This window comes from Sorex araneus, chromosome 3, assembly GCF_027595985.1.
Source record: "Sorex araneus isolate mSorAra2 chromosome 3, mSorAra2.pri, whole genome shotgun sequence".
NCBI lineage: Eukaryota > Metazoa > Chordata > Mammalia > Eulipotyphla > Soricidae > Sorex > Sorex araneus.
This window is the reverse complement of record NC_073304.1, coordinates 116629876-116648560: the sequence shown is the minus strand read 5'-3', so window position 1 is coordinate 116648560 and position 18685 is coordinate 116629876. Positions and strand designations below refer to the sequence as shown.

Below are 18685 nucleotides of genomic sequence, written 5' to 3'. Positions count from 1 at the left end.
TCCCCGTTCAGTGAGACCATTGGGCTCTCCCTGGCCCATTTAAGCATGGAAGGAGCAGCTTGGCGTGATGAGGCCCAGCTTGTGCTCTTGAAAAGAAATATTAGTGGGACGGGGAGAGATCTCAGGGTCAGGTTCGTGTGTGAGGTTTGGCGTTCAGGTCCTGGGACCGAGCACACAGTTAAATAAATACCAGGGGAAGCTGCTGATGTTTGGGAAAGATGTTCTCATCCTTGAGATGTAGCATTCCTTCTGAAACTGAAGAAAGGGGTAAGTGTAGAGACTGCTCGGGGTCCCGCTGGACATCTGTCGTGCTGTGAAACAGTGCTCAGAGTCTTTCCTTTGGTCTTTGTCCAGGTTTTCTGTCTCAGCTCGTCTCTGAAAAGCCCCTGACTGAATGTGTCCGTGCTGGCCACTACGCAGCAAGTGTCATAATCAAGAGAACTGGCTGTACCTTCCCCGAGAAGCCAGACTTCCGCTGACGGGAAGCAGGAGTCCGACCCCGGGAGGACAAACACTGCCCTGACCGCATCCCAAGAACTCCCACATCAGTCAAGAAGAAAATCATCTGCCATCTTTTCCGACTCTGATAATGTTCATTCTTAATTTAGATGGTCCAGCAATGCTCAGTAGAATCTTTACTCTCCTAAATAACCTACGAAAATGATGCTTATTTCCGTAGTTGGATAGTGCTGCTTAAATGTCAATTAAACAGGAATCTATAACATTTCAATTGAAATTTTGATTTCATTTTCAATTGCTTTTAAAATATATGTGTATTTAGCAAACTAATCATTTTTTACATTTCTGCTTTGAATGCAGATGCCATTTAATATAATAGCTTTTTTAAAAAGGAATTAATCCTAGTACATCAATCTCTAGCTTTTTATATAAGTATATTTAATTTAGGAGTATGTGTATGTATGTACCACATATATACATGATGAATGGTCAAATAACAGAAATAATTATCTTGCCAAATAATCTCTTCTGTGTGTACTTGAGTGTAATCAACTTTGAGAATAATTAATTTGCCAAAGTTTGAGTTCTGTTATAATACTCAAATCATAATCTTATATTTACAATGGTACTCTGTAATTTGATACAAATAAATAAAAACTTATCAGCTGGGAATCTTTTGCTCTCTTTGCTCTGTTTTTCAACAAACTGGGGAATAAAAATCATTATTTAATACTGAATCCGGAGATGAAACCTAATCTATTGATGGAAATAGGAGGAGAAAAGAATAAATCATTCTCGGGGCTGGAGCAATAGCACAGCAAGTAGGGCATTTGCCTTGCATGCGGCTGACCCGGGTTTGATTCCCAGCATTCCATATGGTCCCCTGAGCACCACCAGGAATAATTCCTGAGTGCAGGGCCAGGAATAACCCCTGAGCATTGCAGGGTGTGACCCAAAAAGCAAAAAATAGAATAAATCATTCTCGTGGGGGATGGAGGGCAGTACCTGGCAGTGCTCCGGGGCTGTTCCCGCTTCTGTGCTCAAGGGTCACTCCTGACGACTCTGGGGGACTGTGTGGGTACGCTGGGTCAAACCGGCAAGTTCCTTAAGCCCTGTACCAAGTCACTCTCCGAAGGAAAACAAAATAGTCAAGAACCCCTGGAGTCAGACTTAATCACTGTTATATAATCTTGGGCAAGTTTTCTGCCTGTTCGAGCTGAAACTTTTTTTTTTTTTTTTTTTTTTTGCTTTTTGGGTCACACCCAGCGATGCTCAGGGGTTACTCCTGGCTTTGCACTCAGGAATTACTCCTGGCGGTGCTTGGGGGACATATGGGATGCCAGGGATCGAACCCGGGTCGGCCGCAAGCAAGGCCAACGCCCTCCCCGCTGTGCTATCGCTCCGGCCCCTCGAGCTGAAGCTTTTTTTATATAAAATGGAATAATTGTCTCTGAGTACAAGGTTCGTGGTGATTTGAGAATGCTCATGTAATGTGTTGGCACAGAGCTGGAGAGTGCACCAGGACGGGCACTTGCTTTGCATGTGGCTGAACCGGGTTCAGTTCCTGGCATCATTTATGGTCCTGGGAGTCCCGCCAAAGTCAGGAGTAAGCCCTGAACACTGCCTGGTGTGGTCCCAAAACAAAAAAAAAAAAAAATTGAGTTTTGGTTTTATTTATGTTTAGGTAAGCAGCCTGTCTTTTGAAAAATTGATATTATTCACATATAATAAATTTGACCGTATTAAGATGCACAGCTAAAAAAAAAAAAAAAGAAAACACGCTTTTGGAACCGGCTGCAGAGCCAGCACGATGGAAGAGCCCAAGGAAGCGCCCTTGGACTCCAAGCTGCCCACTGAACTAATTCCGGCACGGGACCAGAGACCCCACGGCGCTGAAACAGTGGGAACCGGGCATCCCCCAATTCTTTTAACCTCTCTCTCTCTCAACTCCTTCTGAACACAGAGCAGGGTCCGCGGTTTTCCTGAGCGCAAAATGGAGACGCTGAGCGGGCTGAAAGAGGACGCGCGCGCCTGCGGGAGGCCCCAGGGGGCGGGGGCGGTGACCCCCGCTCACCGCAATAGATACTTAAACCCACCTCCCCCACGTGTGCTTCCTTTTGGAACCGGCTGCGGAGCCAGCACGATGGAAGAGCCAAGGAAGCGCCCTTGGACTCCAAGCTGCCCACTGAACTAATTCCGGCACGGGACCAGAGACCCCACGGCGCTGAAACAGTGGGAACCGGGCATCCTCCAATTCTTTTAACCTCTCTCTCTCTCAACTCCTTCTGAACACAGCGCAGGGTCCGCGGTTTTCCTGAGCGCAAAATGGAGACACCGAGCCTCTCTCTAGGTTTCTCCATCTTATGAGCACCATATAAGGGTAAAAGTTTGTAGTGATGTTATTTCTGGTTGTACTTTCCCTGGACTTTATACACAAACGCAAGACCTAATGTCATCTTAGCATCAGCAATATGTAATGGTTCCTCCTTAACAGGTTGGACTTTTGTGGGAGATCCTATCAAGAATAGTCTGTTGCTGAAATATTGAAGGCAATCAAAGTGGTAGCCATCTCTCTAGACTGAACTAAGCTATATCCCCACGCCGGCTGAGAAGAAATACCCTTCTTTCTCGGGAAGAAACGCGGCGTGGTGTCAAACATAGTGTGATGTCCATTAAGCAAACAGACCTGGTGGCGTGGGAATGGGATATAAGGGCAAAATTATGTACATGGAACAGTGGGACGCTGGTGGAATCTCGAGCCGGAGCCGATACCAGCGCGAGACCTTTGGTTCCAGAAACTGCTTGCAGACACTCTACTAGTCTATCAACTAAGCCAGAGCCCCACGCCTGCTGATGACGGGAAATAACCATCCTTTTCGGTTTTTTTTTTCCCTTGTCAGGCAGCGTGGCGATTACTAAACAGGCGTGAACTCGGTGGCGTGGGGCAAGGGGGAAAAAGAAAAGTTAGGTAACAAACAGCGGGACTTAATATCTCTATATTCTTAGCAGTGGAGAACTATCAAATGCCTCCTTGGCAATAGGACTGCTTTTCTTTTTTGGGGGAAACCCCAACAACGGTAGTGAGTTATGTGTTGAAACATGGAATGTAATCGAGATAAGGCGTAAACGAAGTGAAACATCACTTACAAGGGTGGGGACTGGGGAGGTGGGAGGGGGCGGCAGGTATACTGGGGGGGTTGGTGATGGAAGATGGGCACTGGTGAAGGGAAGGGTGTTTGAGAATTGTATAACCGACATAATCCTGAGAACTATGTAACCCTCCACATGGTGATTCAATAAAATTTAAAAAAAAAATAAAAAAGAAAACACACACACAAAAAAATAAAAATGGCACCAACAACAAAAAGATGCACAGCTCACTGAGTTTAGTATATTTATCAAAAAGTGCAGTCATCACCATTTCCTAAATCAAGAATATTTTCAGTGCTTCAGGAAGAAGGCCTCTGCCTCCCCGTATACTCCACTCCTCATAACATAGGAAGTACTCTATTTTCCCTCCCTGTACATTTGCTTATTGGGGGCATTTATAGGAATAACATCATATATTCTTTACTGCTTTATTAGCATGTTTTTGAGATCACCTATTATCTAGTATGCCTGTATCTGTACTTTATTGTGTGCTAAATAACAGTCCAGTTTTATTTTATTTCACAGTAATCTGGGTCTCCTCTCTTAGCATTTGCTCAAGGTCCTACACTGCACATATCAATACTTTCTCTTTTTTTTTTTTGCCAAATAATACTACACTATTGGCATATTATTAAAATAAAACACCACACTTTGTTTATTATTTCATCATTTGATGGACATTAGATTGCTAACACTTTTTAGCTATTATAGCTGTTGTTGCTTTTGAACATCCAAGCACTAATTTATTTGTGTGTTTTCAATCGGATCTATACCTTACAATGGAATTTCTGGGCTACATGATAAAAGTATGTTTAACTTTTTGCAAAACTGGTAAACATTTTTTTTTTTTTGCTTTTTGGGTCACACCCAGCAATGCACAGGGGTCACTCCTGGCTCATGCACTCAGGAATCACCCCTGGCGGTGCTCAGGGGACCATATGGGATGCTGGGATTTGAACCCGGGCCGGCCGCGTGCAAGGCAAACGCCCTACCCTCTGTGCCATCACTCCAGCCCCAAAACTGGTAAACATTTTTACATTTCACCCCCATTTGACATTCTCACAAGATTTGAGGGCTCTGATTTCTCCCCTCTCTCACCACCACTTGCTGTCTGGGTTCTTGGTTGTAGCCATCTTCGTTGTTACTAAGGAAATCTTACTGTGATTTTGATTACCATTTCCCTAAAAGCTAGTAGATACTGAGTATCATTTTATTTTATTTATCATAGTACTTATTCACTATTCCCATTTTTCCTTTGGAGAAATGTCTCCTTCAACCCTTTCTTGATGGCATCCTCTGAAGCACAAATACTTGTAATTTTTATTAATTTTTTTAATTGACTGATTCGTCCTTTTACTACTGAGCTGTGAGCATTTAATAGATGTAAATCTGAGGTAGTCCACAAATATTTTCCTCCATTCTGTGGTTTATAGTTTCACTTTTTTTGTTTTGAGTTTTGTTTTTGGCTTGATTTGGTTGGTTGTTCGGTTTGGGGGGGCTACACCCCGTTGTCCTCTGCTCAGAGATGGCTCCTGACAGTGATCAGGGGACCATATGCAGTGTCATCCATGTACAAGGCAAGTACCTTACCTGTTGTCCTGCCTCTCCGGCCCCTTTCTTGATGGCATCCTTTGAAGCAGAAATATTTTTGTTGTTGTTGTTGTTGTTTATCTTTTTTTTTTGCACTTTGTTGTCTTTGGTTTGGGGACACATGTGGCCGTGCTCATGGCTTCCCTAGCTCAGTGCTCAAGGCGCCATGTGGTACCAAGGTTCACAGCCAGAGCCCCCACATGCAGTCTGTACTTGTGCACACCAAGCTAACCTTCTACTCCCCCTTTTATTCTTTTTTATGTGCCTAGCCAATTTTGCAGGACCTTTTGTTGAAAGATCTTTCTTCTCCATATTATGCTCTTGGTTTCTTTATAAATCATCCATATATCTGCGGGAGGCAGGCATATGTCTGGGCTCTCAATTCTAATCCATTGTTCTGACTGTATTACCACACTGTTTTACTACATTCCTGCAAGGCTGCCGGAGGGGCGACTATAAGCAGTGGAAGGGATTGAACCCAGTCAGCTGCCTGTAAGGGAAATACCTTCTGTACTATCTGTTTGTCCCTCTGTCATTTGAACTTTTTTTGGGGGGGGCGGGGGTATTGTTTTTCTTTTGGGGGCATACCCAGCAGTACTTAGGACTTACTCCTGGCCCTGTGCTCATGGGACCATATGGGTTGCTAAGGATCAGAGCCAGATTGGCCACGTGGCAAGACAAGCACCCTACCTGCTGTACTATATTACTCTGGTCCTGCCATTTGTTTTTAATTTCACCACTGCCCAATCCAAGAAGCTGTTTACTGATTTTTATAGATTTTGTTCTTAATTTTTTTATTCATTTTAAGTTTATGCATATATATACACACATATACATAATATAGGCCTAAATCCTCTTGCATATGGAAATCCATATCTTATTAAAATGACTTTCTTCATTATGAATTGCCTTGACAACCTTGTTGAAACTCAGTTGACCATAATTACAAGGTTTTCTTTTTATTTCTGGATTCTTAGCTCTATTACATTGGTGTATTGTCTACATTTCTGCCAACATAGACTGTTTTTATTACTGAAGATTTGCATGAATTTTGAAATCAGGAAATGGGTATATTCCAATTTTGTTCCTCAAGAACAATTAGTTTGTATGCTAGGAATTGTATTAAAACTATTCTAGACTATCTTCCCCTTAAATCAGTAGGAGGAACATAAACACACAGATCCTGTAATTTTCTTATAATAAAAAAATAGTCATCGGGTAGGTGTTTTTTATTTTCACACTGAGTACTTACTATTGTAGTTCTTTGTTTTGGTAATAAGAAATCATGACTAGGCTAACTAGTAACCAGTATTGTCCAGGATGTGGAGTAAAAGGAACTGAGAACATAATTTAGTGCAACCATTGTAAAAAAAAGAGTGATAGCTCTTAAAAATAAAAAATAGATCCACCACTTAATCCAGAAATCCACTTCTGGATTATCCATCCAGATTTAAATTTTAATTCAAAAGGCATGAAGCCCAAGGCCCAGAGTGATACTTCTGTGGGTAGGGCATTTGTCTTGTACACGGCTGATGGGGTTCAATCCCCAGCACCCACATGTCTCCCTAGCCTACCAGGACTAATTCTTGAGCACAGAGCCAGGAGTAAGCCCTAAGCACTGCCAGACATAGCCCAAAACTGAAAAAAAAAAAAAAAAAGTGAACTCCTAGATTAGTTGACCCCAGTGCCAGTTACAATAACCAAATTACAGAAACTACCTGGTGCCCGCCAGTAGCTGAGTGGGTAATGATGTAGAATGTATGCCCAAAAGTACTACTCAGCCATCTTTTTACAAAGCTAAATGGCATATTCTTTAACTTTTCAAAAAGCTGAAGTTTGAGGCCAGAGAAATAGTATAGTGGGTAAGGCTGTTTGCCTTGCCTGTGGCCAATCCAGGTTTGATCAATCCCCACCATCTTATAGGGTCCCTCGAGCCCACCAGGAGTAAGCCCTGATCACTGCCTGGTGTGGCCCAAACAATTATTTTTAAGCTGAAACTTTGCCATTTGAAGCAAAATGAATAGAACTTGAAGAAACGCTAAGTGAAATAAGTCAGAAGAGAAAGCAGAGATTTCCACCTATAGTATATGAGGAAACAAAGTAAATGAATAGATAAAGCAAAATCATATTGAAGTAGTGGCCATTGGCAAGGAGAAGAGATTACAGAAGGGAAGAGTTTGGGAGGGAGCTCAAGCTGTGGGAGTCTAATGGATATTGGTGGGTACTTTTTAAAATTTGGGGGTTTGGGGGTTTGGTTATTGGGGGGTTGGATATTTTAGGGTCACACCTGGCGACCCTCAGGGGTTATTCCTGGCTCTATACTCAAGCAGTGCTTGGGGGAACATATGGGGTATTAGGGATTCAACCAGGGACGTCCACATGCAAGGCAAATGCCCTACCTGTTATACTGTCCCTCTGGCCTCTAAAATTTAACAATTTGATTTTTAATGGCTCAGGGGCCAAGGAGATAGTTTAATGGGGTGGTTGGGATTCATGTCTGGCATTCACGGAGGCCCCAGGTTTGAGCACTTCGTGACCTCCCCTCCGCCCCGCAGGTATACCTTAGTATCACCCAGCACCAGAGGAGAGCCCCCCCCCAAAAAAAAAATAGAAAAGAAAACAATGGCTAGGCTAGCAGGCTAGTCTGAGGGAAGAGGACCGGCTCTCACACATTCCTTCTGAAGCTAAAATTTTCCATCTGGGAATGAGGAGTAAGTCAAGTCCCCCAAGTTTTATTGTATATTGTTTTTATGTAATTGAGAGAAAATACGGAATGTTGGAAGAATAATAAAGTTGTTGAGACTGAGTTCAGTCCTCAAGGTGGCTTCAAATATGTTCACTGGCTGATTTTATGCACAAGGTGTAGATATTTCAGGTGTGACATCCATAAAGTTTAGTCATGCACCAGTCGTTTTAACAAGCTTGCTTCCCTGCTCATGGGGAGAAGTGGTTCTGTGAAGAGTGAGCCAGAAACACAGAGGCCACTTGTGAGAGTGTCTCTGCTGGGCAGATGAGGTGGACACAGGCCACTGATAGATCAGAGGCAAGCCTGAGTGGTGTGGAGAATTAGCACTTCAGATCAGCCTAGTCTCAGTGAGTGATCCAGGCAGCCAGGAAAAAGATGGCTTCTGTGAGGTCAAAGGAGTATGTGCCCTCTGGAGACAGGATGGGGCGCAGAATGCAAGAGCAGGAGAAAAGGAGTAGAGAGCAAGAGTAGCTCTTGTATTTTCTTCTTAGGGGGTGAGGGCTGGGGGGCATACATCTGGCATCGCTCAGAGATTACTCCTGGGGGACCCTATAAGATGCTGGGGATCGAACCCAGGTTGGCCATGTGCACAGCAAGTGCCCATCTGCTGTAGCATTGCTCCAGCCCCCAACTGTTGTGTTTTCTTCATGAAGTGCCCTTTTAAATACAACTTTTGTTTTTCAAAAGAAAAAGAGTAATATTTCTTTTAAGCTCTGGCAAGGGGAATACATTTTTTTTGCTTTTTTTGGGGGGGTCACACCCAGCGATGCTCAGGGGTTACTCCTGGCTCTGCATTCAGGAATTACCCCTGGCAGTGCTCAGGGGACCATATGGGATGCTGGGAATTGAACCCGGGTCAGCCGTGTGCAAGGCTAATGCCCTACCCTGTTGTTTATTTTTTAAACCACTTTATTTAGGTTCTGGGACTTACAATATTGTTAATCATAGTTATTATGGATATACCATCCCAGCACCCCCCATCAGAGTCCCAAGGGCTCTCAACTTCACACCCCCATTCTATTTTTTTTAATGCTTTCAAAACAGATATATAATGGAAAGATAGTGTTAGATGTATATAAATCTGCAGAGGAAACATGTATTTGGTTAACTGTTTAAAAATTCTGCCCAGAGGGGCTGGAGCAATAGCACAGCTGGTATGGCGTTTGCCTTGCACACGGCCGACCTGGGTTCAATTCCCAGCATCCCATATGGTCCCCTGAGCACCGCCAGGAGTGATTCCTGAGCACAGAGCCAGGAGTAATCCCTGTGCATTGCTGGGTGTGACCCAAAAAGAAAAAAAATAATTCTGCCCAGAGGCTGAAGAGATAGTACAGCAGGTAGGGACTTGCCTTGAACACAGCTGACCCAGGTTTGATTCCTAGCATCCCATATTGTATCCCAAGTATGGCTAAAAGTAATTCCTGAGTACAGAGCCAGGTGTAGCCACATGCCTGGTGTAGCCCCAGACAAAAAGAAACAAAACCAAGAAAAAGCATTAACCACTAAAGAAAACATTGGTACATAAAACTCTTCAAAAAAAAAAAAAAACTTAAACTTTTTTTTGGGGGGGGCTTTGGGGCCCACCTGGCAGTGAGCAGGACTTACTCCTGGCTCTGTGCTCAGGACACTATATGAGATGTCAGAGATTGAACCTGGGTCAGCTGCATGTAAGGCAAGCAACTACCCACTGTACTATTGCTCCAGCCCCAAACTTTACTTGTTAGTGGTTGTTGAGATAACATGTTCTCTCTTGTTCTTCTTTGTTGTTGCAGTGTTCTTTGATCACTCATGCTTATGGTATTCAGAGTTGTGTCCCTCCACCCACAGTGTGCCTAAGACCCTCCCCCACCATTTTAGAGTCAGTGGGAGTCTGTGACTCCCTTCCCACCCAGCCCACCCCAGACTTCCTGTTTGCTAATCTCAGTTCTAAGTTTAAAATCCAACATATAGTGGCATTAAGTACTACCCTTGCTTTGTTTCTTTATATACCATGAACTAATGAGATCACCTGGCATTTTAACTTCTCCCTCTGACTTCTGTTTGCTTCGTTTTGGGAGGCACACTGGGTAGGGCTTCTCCTGGCTCTGCACTCAGGGATCACTCCTGGCTGTGCTCAGGGGACCACATTGGATGCTAGGGATCAAACCTGGGTTGGCTGCGTGCAAGGCCAGCGCTCTACCGGCTGTACTATCTCTCCGCCCTCTCCCTCTGACTTATTTCACTAAATACCCACTCTGGCCCCATCCAAGTTGTTTCCAGGTCTCAGCATTTGGAAATTGTGCTGCAAATGAATATAGGTGTGCACATGTCTCCAATTTCATGTTTTTGTTTCCTTGGAATTAATGCTGAGGAGTTAAATTGTTGGATCATACGTAAATTCTGTCTTGTTTGAGGGCCACACTTGGCTATGCTCGAGGCTTACTCCTGGCTCTACTCTCAAGGATCACTCCTGGCGGGGCAGGGAGGACCATATGTGGTGCCAGGGATTGAGTACATGCATTTCAGTACCGTAACTATTTCCAGTCTGGAAGTTTTAGTTTTGTTTGTTTGTTTGGGAGTCACACCTAGTGGTGCTCATAGATGACTATGGGCAGCTTTGGGGCTTGGGGTTTTGTTGGCAGGACTCAGGTGTTGTGTGAACGTTTGTGCGGTTGGAGGTGCTGAGATAAGGAAAGAGGAAGAAATGTGTTTCATGGAGGTCCAAGTCTCTCTCTGGCTCTTGGCAAAAGTAGAGAGTCCTGTGATCTCCTTTTATTGGTCATGCTACCTCTAAAGAGCGCAATACAGTGACGTCACCAAAGGCATCAAAAGAAGTTACAGGAAGAACATTGAGACAGCGGAAACATATTGTTTCCTCGTACCTGTAGGCCTGTCGCCTCAGGGAAAAGATACAGAACTGAACCGGAAAAGATACAAAACCAGAACTGAAACCTTTCTTGGGCTACAGGCACCTGGATTTACATCCCAAAGACTAGGCTGGGCTGCCACCTGAAATCTACACTTCAAATACAAACTGGGCAGGCACCTGAAATCTACATCCCAAAGACTAGACTGGGCCAAAGCCTGCATTTTGCAATCTCAAAGGTCAGGCCTGGCTAACACCAGAGATCTGCATGTCAAAGACCAGCCAGGCTTCCGTGAGAGAAGGAAAACTGCTGTTTTCAATATACTGAAATTATTTTTCTGAAGTTGCTTGAAGGGGAAAAATGTTCAGCTTCATCCAAACCAGTCAGGACACATGAGAAATCTCGCCCATTTTCATGGGTCCCTCTGTTCCTGTCCATAGTACGGTACAGTATACATGGGCTCGCCCTGATGGCTCAGTCCAGCCCCAACACTCAAGGTAACATGTGGTGCCAGGGATTGAGCCTAGGTCTTCTGCACACAAAATATATGCTCAGCCTGTTGAACTATCTCTCTGGCCCATTTTTAATTTTTCGAGAAGTCACCAGACCTTTTTCCACAGAGGCTGGATTAGACAGTATTTCCACCAACGGGCACGGGGCTCCTTTTCACCATATCCCACCAACACCTGTTTCCAGTCTTTTGACATAGCCTGTTCTCACTGGTATGAGATGAAACCACACTGTTGTTTTGATTTACATATCCGTGATAACTGAAGATGAACATTTTTCATACTCCTATCAGTAGTTGTGCCTCTCGGCCCTTCTGACTATCTCTGTATCCCTCATTTCGTCTTTGTTTCCTTTGCCAAGGGAGTTGATTCATAGCAGATAAAACCACTGAGTCAGTATCCTGAAGAGTTCGGCCTATGTTTTCCTTGATGTATTTTAGGGATTCTGCTCTAATCTCAATCTTTAATCCATTTTGTCCTTTGTGTATGATGTAAAGCAGGAGGTCCTGTTTCTCGTTTTGTTTTTGTTTTTATTTTTGGCATGTGACTATCAGTTTTCCCAGTAGGGTTTTTGTTTGTTGTTTTGGTTTTTTGCAGGGGTGAAGGGGTGTTTGTTTGGGGGTCACAGCAGTGTTCAGGGGTTACTCCTGGTTCTGTACTCAGGAATCCCTCCTGGAGGTGCTCAGGAAACACGGGATGCCTGGGATTGAACCCAGATCAGGTGCAAGCAAGGCAAACACCCAACCCCCTGTACTAGCACTCTGGCTCCTCTTGTTGGTTTTTTGTTGTTGTTTGGGGGAACTATACCCAGCTATACTCAAGGCTACTTTTGACCCTGGGCTCAGAGATCACTCCTGAAGGAGCTCAGGGGACTTCATGGGGCTCCAGGCATTAAAGTGGCATTCAAGACAAGTGCCTTAACTGTTGTACTATCCTCCTGCCCCCCAACACCATTGGTTAAAGAGACTTTTCATCCTCCACTTTATGCACTTAGCTCTGTTGTCCTTAATTAACTATCCATACATATGAGGATCTTTTTCTGAGCTCTCATTTCTATCATAGTGATCTATAAATCTGCTTTTATTCCAGTACCATGCTGTTTTGAATATTACAGTTTTATTGTGTAGTTTGAAGTTAGGAAATGCAGTGAATCCCATCTATTTTTGGTGATAATTGCTTTGGTTATTTGATGAGTACAATGGTATGTACAATTCCATACAATTTTTGTGGGGGTGTGGGGGGAGAACTTAGCAATGACCAGGGCTAACTCCTGGCATAGTACTCAGGGATCACTCCTGGTAGAGTCATGGGACCATATGGGGTGCTGGTGATCCCAGGGCAAGCACCCTACTCCTGTACTACCCCAGTCCCTCCATATAAATTTTAGCATTATTTTTGTATTCTTGAAGAATGCCATGAGAATTTTGATAGGAATTGCAAAAGACTCTGTTGACAAGGACACCATTAAAAATTCGGTATATGTAAACTACAGACCAGTCTAAATATTTTACAAAGCATTTATCTGACAAAAAATAATCTGGAATATATTAAAAGCTGAAACTCAATAATAAAAACTTTGCAAAAGAATATACAAGTGACCAATAAGCATATAAAGTAGTCATTATCATTAGGCATGAAATAAACATTCAAACCTCAAACAACTTGCACTAGAATGATTAAAATTAAAATGACACACCAAATGCTGAAGAAGTGGAGCAACATTGCTCATGGAAAGTAAAATTGAAGAACCACATTGAAAAAGTCTTCTTCACATTTAAAAAGACAAAATGTTTCTTGTCAAAGTAAATTCATCTGGGGCTGGAGTGATAGCACAGTTTGCCTTGCACATAGCCGACCTGTGTTTGATTCCCGGCATCTCATATGGTCCCCCAGCACCGCCAGGAGTAATTCCTGAGTGCATGAGCCAGGAGTAACCCCTGTGCATTGCTGGGTGTGACCCAAAAAGCAAAAGAAAAAAAAGGTAAACTCATCTATTCTTTGCTGCAACAATTTCACTCCTTATATTAACTCTAGAAAAATTAAAACATATATCCACATAAACACTTGTCTTAAGCTATTGATAGAGCTTTTATTCATTACTGTCAAACACTAAAAATACTATCCCAGGCAAAAAGATGAAACTGGGGACTGAAGCAATAGTACAGCAGGTTAGGTGTTTGTCTTGCAGGTTCAATCTCCAGCATCCCATACAGTTTCCCAAGCACTGCCAGGAGTAATTCCTCAGTGCAGAGCCAGGGGTAACCCCAGAGCATTGTCAGGTGTGAACCCAAAAGAAAAACAAAATCTGAAAAAAAAATAATGTCAAAACCATGGTATATTCAAACAATGGACTAGTAATCAGCAAATATGTACATGAAATGTATATGATAAATGTTCACATACCTTAGATTCCTAAATTATAAAAATTCTTAAATTATACAAAATTTAAATTTGTATAATAAGCAAAAGGTATCTTTGTTAAAAACAAAGAAGAAAACCACATCAGAACAAGGGTTGGGTTTGTGGGAGAGGAGGTTGGGGAAACTGATTGAGATGTGTAATGAGGGAACTTTTACAGCTGACATGTTGTTCAGTGTTATAAGGCATTAGTTACATGTGTGTATACATTTGTCAGAATTGTGAGAACAGCATACTTCACTTAAATTGCTGGTTTTGATTTTTGACCCACACCCTGAGGGAACATATGTGATGCTGGGGAGTAAACCCAGGTCAGCTACTTGCAAGGCAAGTGTCTTAATCCCTGTACTATCTCTCCTGCCCAAACTGATTTTTATCACAAACTGGTTGTAACTAGGTAGTTAATGAGGTGCATATTCACAGAGATGAAATATACAGGTGTTTTAAACTTAATGAAGTGTATTTTAAAAGAATAATTAGGGGCCAGAGTGGTTAGGGCTTTGCCTTGCATGCAACTGACCCTAGTTCAATCCCCAGCACCCCATATAGTTCCCTGAGCCCTGCCATGAGTGATTCCTGAGTACAGAGCCAGGAGGAAGTCTGAGCACTGCCAGGTGTGGCCCAAAAAACAAAAAAGAAAAATTAATAGTAATGAGGAGTTGAATAGATAGTGCAGCAAGTAAGGTCCTTACCTTGCACAGGGCCAAACCAGGTTGATCCCTGGAACCATATATGGTTCCCTGGGGACACCAGAAGTGATTCCTAAATAGAGCCAGGAGTAAGCCCTTAGCACAATCAGGTGTGGCCCAAATATAAAAATAATAAAATGCACAACTCAGGGGCTGGAGCGATAGCACAGCGGGTAGGGCATTTGCCTTGCACATGGCCGACCTGGGCTCAATTCCTCCGTCCCTCTCAGAGAGCCCAGCAAGCTACCGAGAGTATCTCGCCTGCATGGCAGAGCCTGGCAATCTACCCGTGGCATATTCAATATGCCAAAAAAAAGTAACAAGTCTCACAATGGAGACATTACTGTGCCCATTCGAGCAAATCGATGAGCAATGGGACAACAGTGCAGTGCAGACAGTGCAAAATTCAGGGACAGGGGAACAACTCAATGGTAGAACACAGACTCTACATGGCATTAAACTTCATCACTGACACCCAAAAATAAATAAATTTTAAAATCTACAATTTGGACGTGTGCGTAGGGCACTTGCCTTGCCCGCAGTCAACCCCGGTTCAATTCCTGGTATCTGATATGGTCCCTTGAGCACCGCCAGGAGTAATTCCTGAGATCCAGGAGTAGCCCCTGAGCATCACTGGGTTTGGCCCCCTCCCCAAAAAATGAGAGATTAATAAAAATAAAGGCAAATAAGTGTAATCAACTTCTTATTAAAATAATAAAAATCTACAATTCAGTGTTTTTAGTAGGTTCACAGGATTGTGCATTGATAACCACAATCCCTAGTACCTCTCTCTCGGCCACTTCTCTACTTTCTGTGTCTATAAATTTGCTTGTTCTGGACATTTGGTATAAAGAAAATCACACAATATTTGGCTTTATAAAACTGACTTCTTTCACTTAGCATAATTCTTTTCAAGGTTGACCTATATTGTTAGCATGTATAAATATTCCAGGGCCTTTCCAATTACCAATATTATTACATGGTAAGAATAGTACACATTTCGTTTATTTATTTGTCCAGTGATGGACACTCAAGTTATTCCCACTTTTTCATCAGATGAATAATGGTCCTGTGGATATTTATGCACTGATTTTTATGGGGGCATATATTTTCATTTCTTCTAGATATGTTGGAGTACAATAGTAAATTCTATGCTCATTTGTCTTGTTTCGGAGTCAGACTCATCTGTGCTCAAGGCTTGCTCCTGGTTCGGTGCTCAAGTGTCACTCCTGGTGGGGCTCAGGGACCATATGTGGTGCCAGGAATCGAAATACACTGTATCTCTCTTGCCCTCTATGTTCCTCTTTTTGTTTTGGGACCACATGTGGCTGTGCTCAGAGGCTTACTCCTGGCTGTGTGCTCAGAGGTCACTCTTGATGGACCATATGAGGTGACAAGGACTGAACTCAGGCCCATCACACTCAAGGCAAGCACCTTATCCACTGTACTATCTCTTTGGCCCCTGTGTTCACATTTTCAGGAACTCCAAAATTGTTCTTCAGTGCAATCACAAAAATTTCCATTTCAACAGATGTACACTAAGGCTCAATTTCTCCACATCCTTGCCAACATTTATCATTGCTACTTTTCTCCCACCTTTTATTATTATAATATATATAAAGTTCATCATACAGCAAGACAATACACATTTGTAAACATGTTACTTTAGCATAATAAAACATAAAATACATATTATGCATTCATTCCATTTCAGTCATTTTAAGCAATTCAGTGGCACTAGTACATTCCAAAACTGTTTCATCACCACCAGCAGAAACTCCCTACCCATAATAGTTCCATCATACGGGCTCCCACCTCTAGCCTACATTTTTGTTACTATCAATTTGTTCATTCTCAATATTTCACATTTGTGAAATTATACCTTTCTTTCTTTTTTTCTCTTTCTTTCTTTCTTTCTTTCTTTTTTTCTCTTTCTTTCTTTCTTTCTTTCTTTCTTTCTTTGTCTTTCTTTCTTTCTTCTTTCTTTCTTCCCTCCTTTCTTTCTTTCTTTCATCATCATCATCATCATCATCATCATTATTATTATTATTATTATTATTATTTTGCTTTTGGGCCACACCCAGCATGCTCAGGGATTACTCCTGGCTCTGCCCTCAGGAATCACTCCTGAGTGTAATGGAGTAACTATTGGAGTGCTGAGAATCAAACCATGGCCAGCCATGTTTGGTCCCCTGAGCTCTGCCAGGTGTGACCCCTGAACATGTGGCCAAAAAAAAAAACAAAGAAAAGAAAAAGATGGGCTATTTGTATAATTAAATATAAATGCCTATTATGAGAGTGGTTAAAACAGTGCGAATTGGCATAGAACAAATCCATCACCTTTATGAGGGGCGGATTGGACTACACCTGGCAGTGCTCAAAGACAACTCCCAGCTCAGTGCTCCAAGGACCCTGCAGTGCCCGGCACTGAACCCAGCTGCTTTGCATGCAGAGCACGTGCTCTGACCTGTTGAACTATCTCTCCAGCACTCCGGAGGAAATTCAAAATCTTGAGACAAACCAAAGCATATACAAGTATTTATGAAATAGTAAAAGTAGAAGAGGAAAAATATTTTTCAAAGAGTGTTGGGATATTTGAATTTCTTTCTAATTTTTTTAAATTATTTGTCACATTAAAATGTTTTCAATATTAAGACAGGGCCGAAGATGCTTGCCTGGCACCTGGCAGACCTGGGTTTGATTTTTCGGCACCACATCTAGTTTCCTGAATCAGGACTGACTCCTGAGCACAGAGCCAGGAGTAAGTCCTGAGCTTCTCCAGGTATGGCCCCCAAACCAAATATTCATAGACAGACAAATAGATACAAATATAGATTAAGACACCATGATTTACATAATTATTCACAGTTGAGTTTCAGGTGTACAATGTTTCAACGAATCTCGCACTGCTGTCAACTTCCCTCCACCAATGTCCCCAGGTCCCCTTCCACGCCCAGCCTGGCCCCCTTGACAGGCACATTTCTTTGGGTTTTTTTGTTTGTTTGTTTGTTTTTCCTTTTTGGGTCACACCCAGCGAAGTACTCCTGGCAGTGTGCTTGGGGGGCCATATGGAATGCTGGGGATTGAACCCGGGCAAACACCCTACCCGCTGTGCTACCGCTCTGGCCTCACAGGCACATTTCTAAGTTTCCTGTTGTAGTTTGGCTCTTTCAGTGTTGTCGCTGGTTCTGTGGTTTAGGTATATACATATATCACATATCGACACAATGATGTGCCCCAGAGCCCTGTCCCCTGCTTCTGTGCCCTCCCATTCCATCTCTAAAAAAATAATTTAGGGTGTTTTTTTTTTGTTTGGGGAGCCACAGCGGTGGTGCTCATAAGGGTCCCACATCTGACACTGCTCAGGTGACCCTGCACAGTGACTAGGGCCACACCCCAATGGTGAATGCAAGACAAGCGCCTTGCATCCTGTCTGACCTCTCTGACCCTGGAGAGTCCGGTTCTACTTGGGAAAATTAAGCTTGAGTTCCCGCTGCCTGCTAGTAATCAAGGTAAAGTTTCAAATACATGAGTTATTTTTGAAAAAACACTGAAAATATGGGTTAGAGAAAAAAGGGGGAAATGTAATATTGAGTCACAAAATGTTTGTCAAAGCTTAATACTAAAAACAAAAATAACAAAGGATGAATACATTTGCCCACTTTAAGTATTTTAAGTTATGGGTTCAATCCTTGGAACCACAAAATAAAAGTCTTAAATTTATCATATTTTTTACTTTATTGGGGTTTTGAGCCACACACAGCTCCACTCAGGGATTTCTCCTAGCTCTGTGTTCAGAGATCATTTCCGGGCATGGCTCAGGGGACCATACACAGTGCCCAGAGATCAAACCCAGGCCAACTGCATGCAAGACATGTGCTTTGCCTTCTGCCCTGCCTCTCGGATCTTAATTTTTTTTTTAGGTTTTTGGGTCAATTCCAGTGGTACCCAGGGATTTCCTGGCTCTACTTCGCTCAGGATTAACCCCTGGCATAACTCAGGGGACCATATATGAGGCCAGGAGTCAAACCCAGATCAGCCAGGTGAAAGGCAATTTCACTTCCTGCTGTACTATTACTTTTGGCTCCACATGTGAATTTTAAAAGGCAAAAGGCAATCCTGCATGGGGATAAAATCTTAGCCGTATAAAAGATTGGCAAAGGTTAATAATCGTAACTTAGAAAACATTCTTGCAAAGCAGGAGGTTAAAAATAAAAACATTAATCCCTCTCAAGAGCACCCTAAACACAGGTTAAGAGACCCCAAAACAAATAGTAA

At 42.8% G+C, this 18685-nt stretch overlaps 1 protein-coding gene across 3 annotated transcripts in view; it reads left to right on the top strand.

Moving 5' to 3' along the window:
- The window catches only part of ADK (adenosine kinase), a 481956-nt gene extending 480825 nt beyond the window's left edge, over positions 1 to 1131 (top strand). For all 3 annotated transcript variants that reach the window (XM_055133311.1, XM_055133313.1, XM_055133312.1), the window contains one exon: positions 355 to 1131. In XM_055133311.1, the coding sequence (XP_054989286.1) occupies positions 355 to 479 (125 nt within the window). In that variant the 3' untranslated portion in view covers positions 480 to 1131. The remainder of the gene's footprint in view (positions 1 to 354) is intronic.
- Positions 1132 to 18685: the final 17554 nt, after the last annotated feature.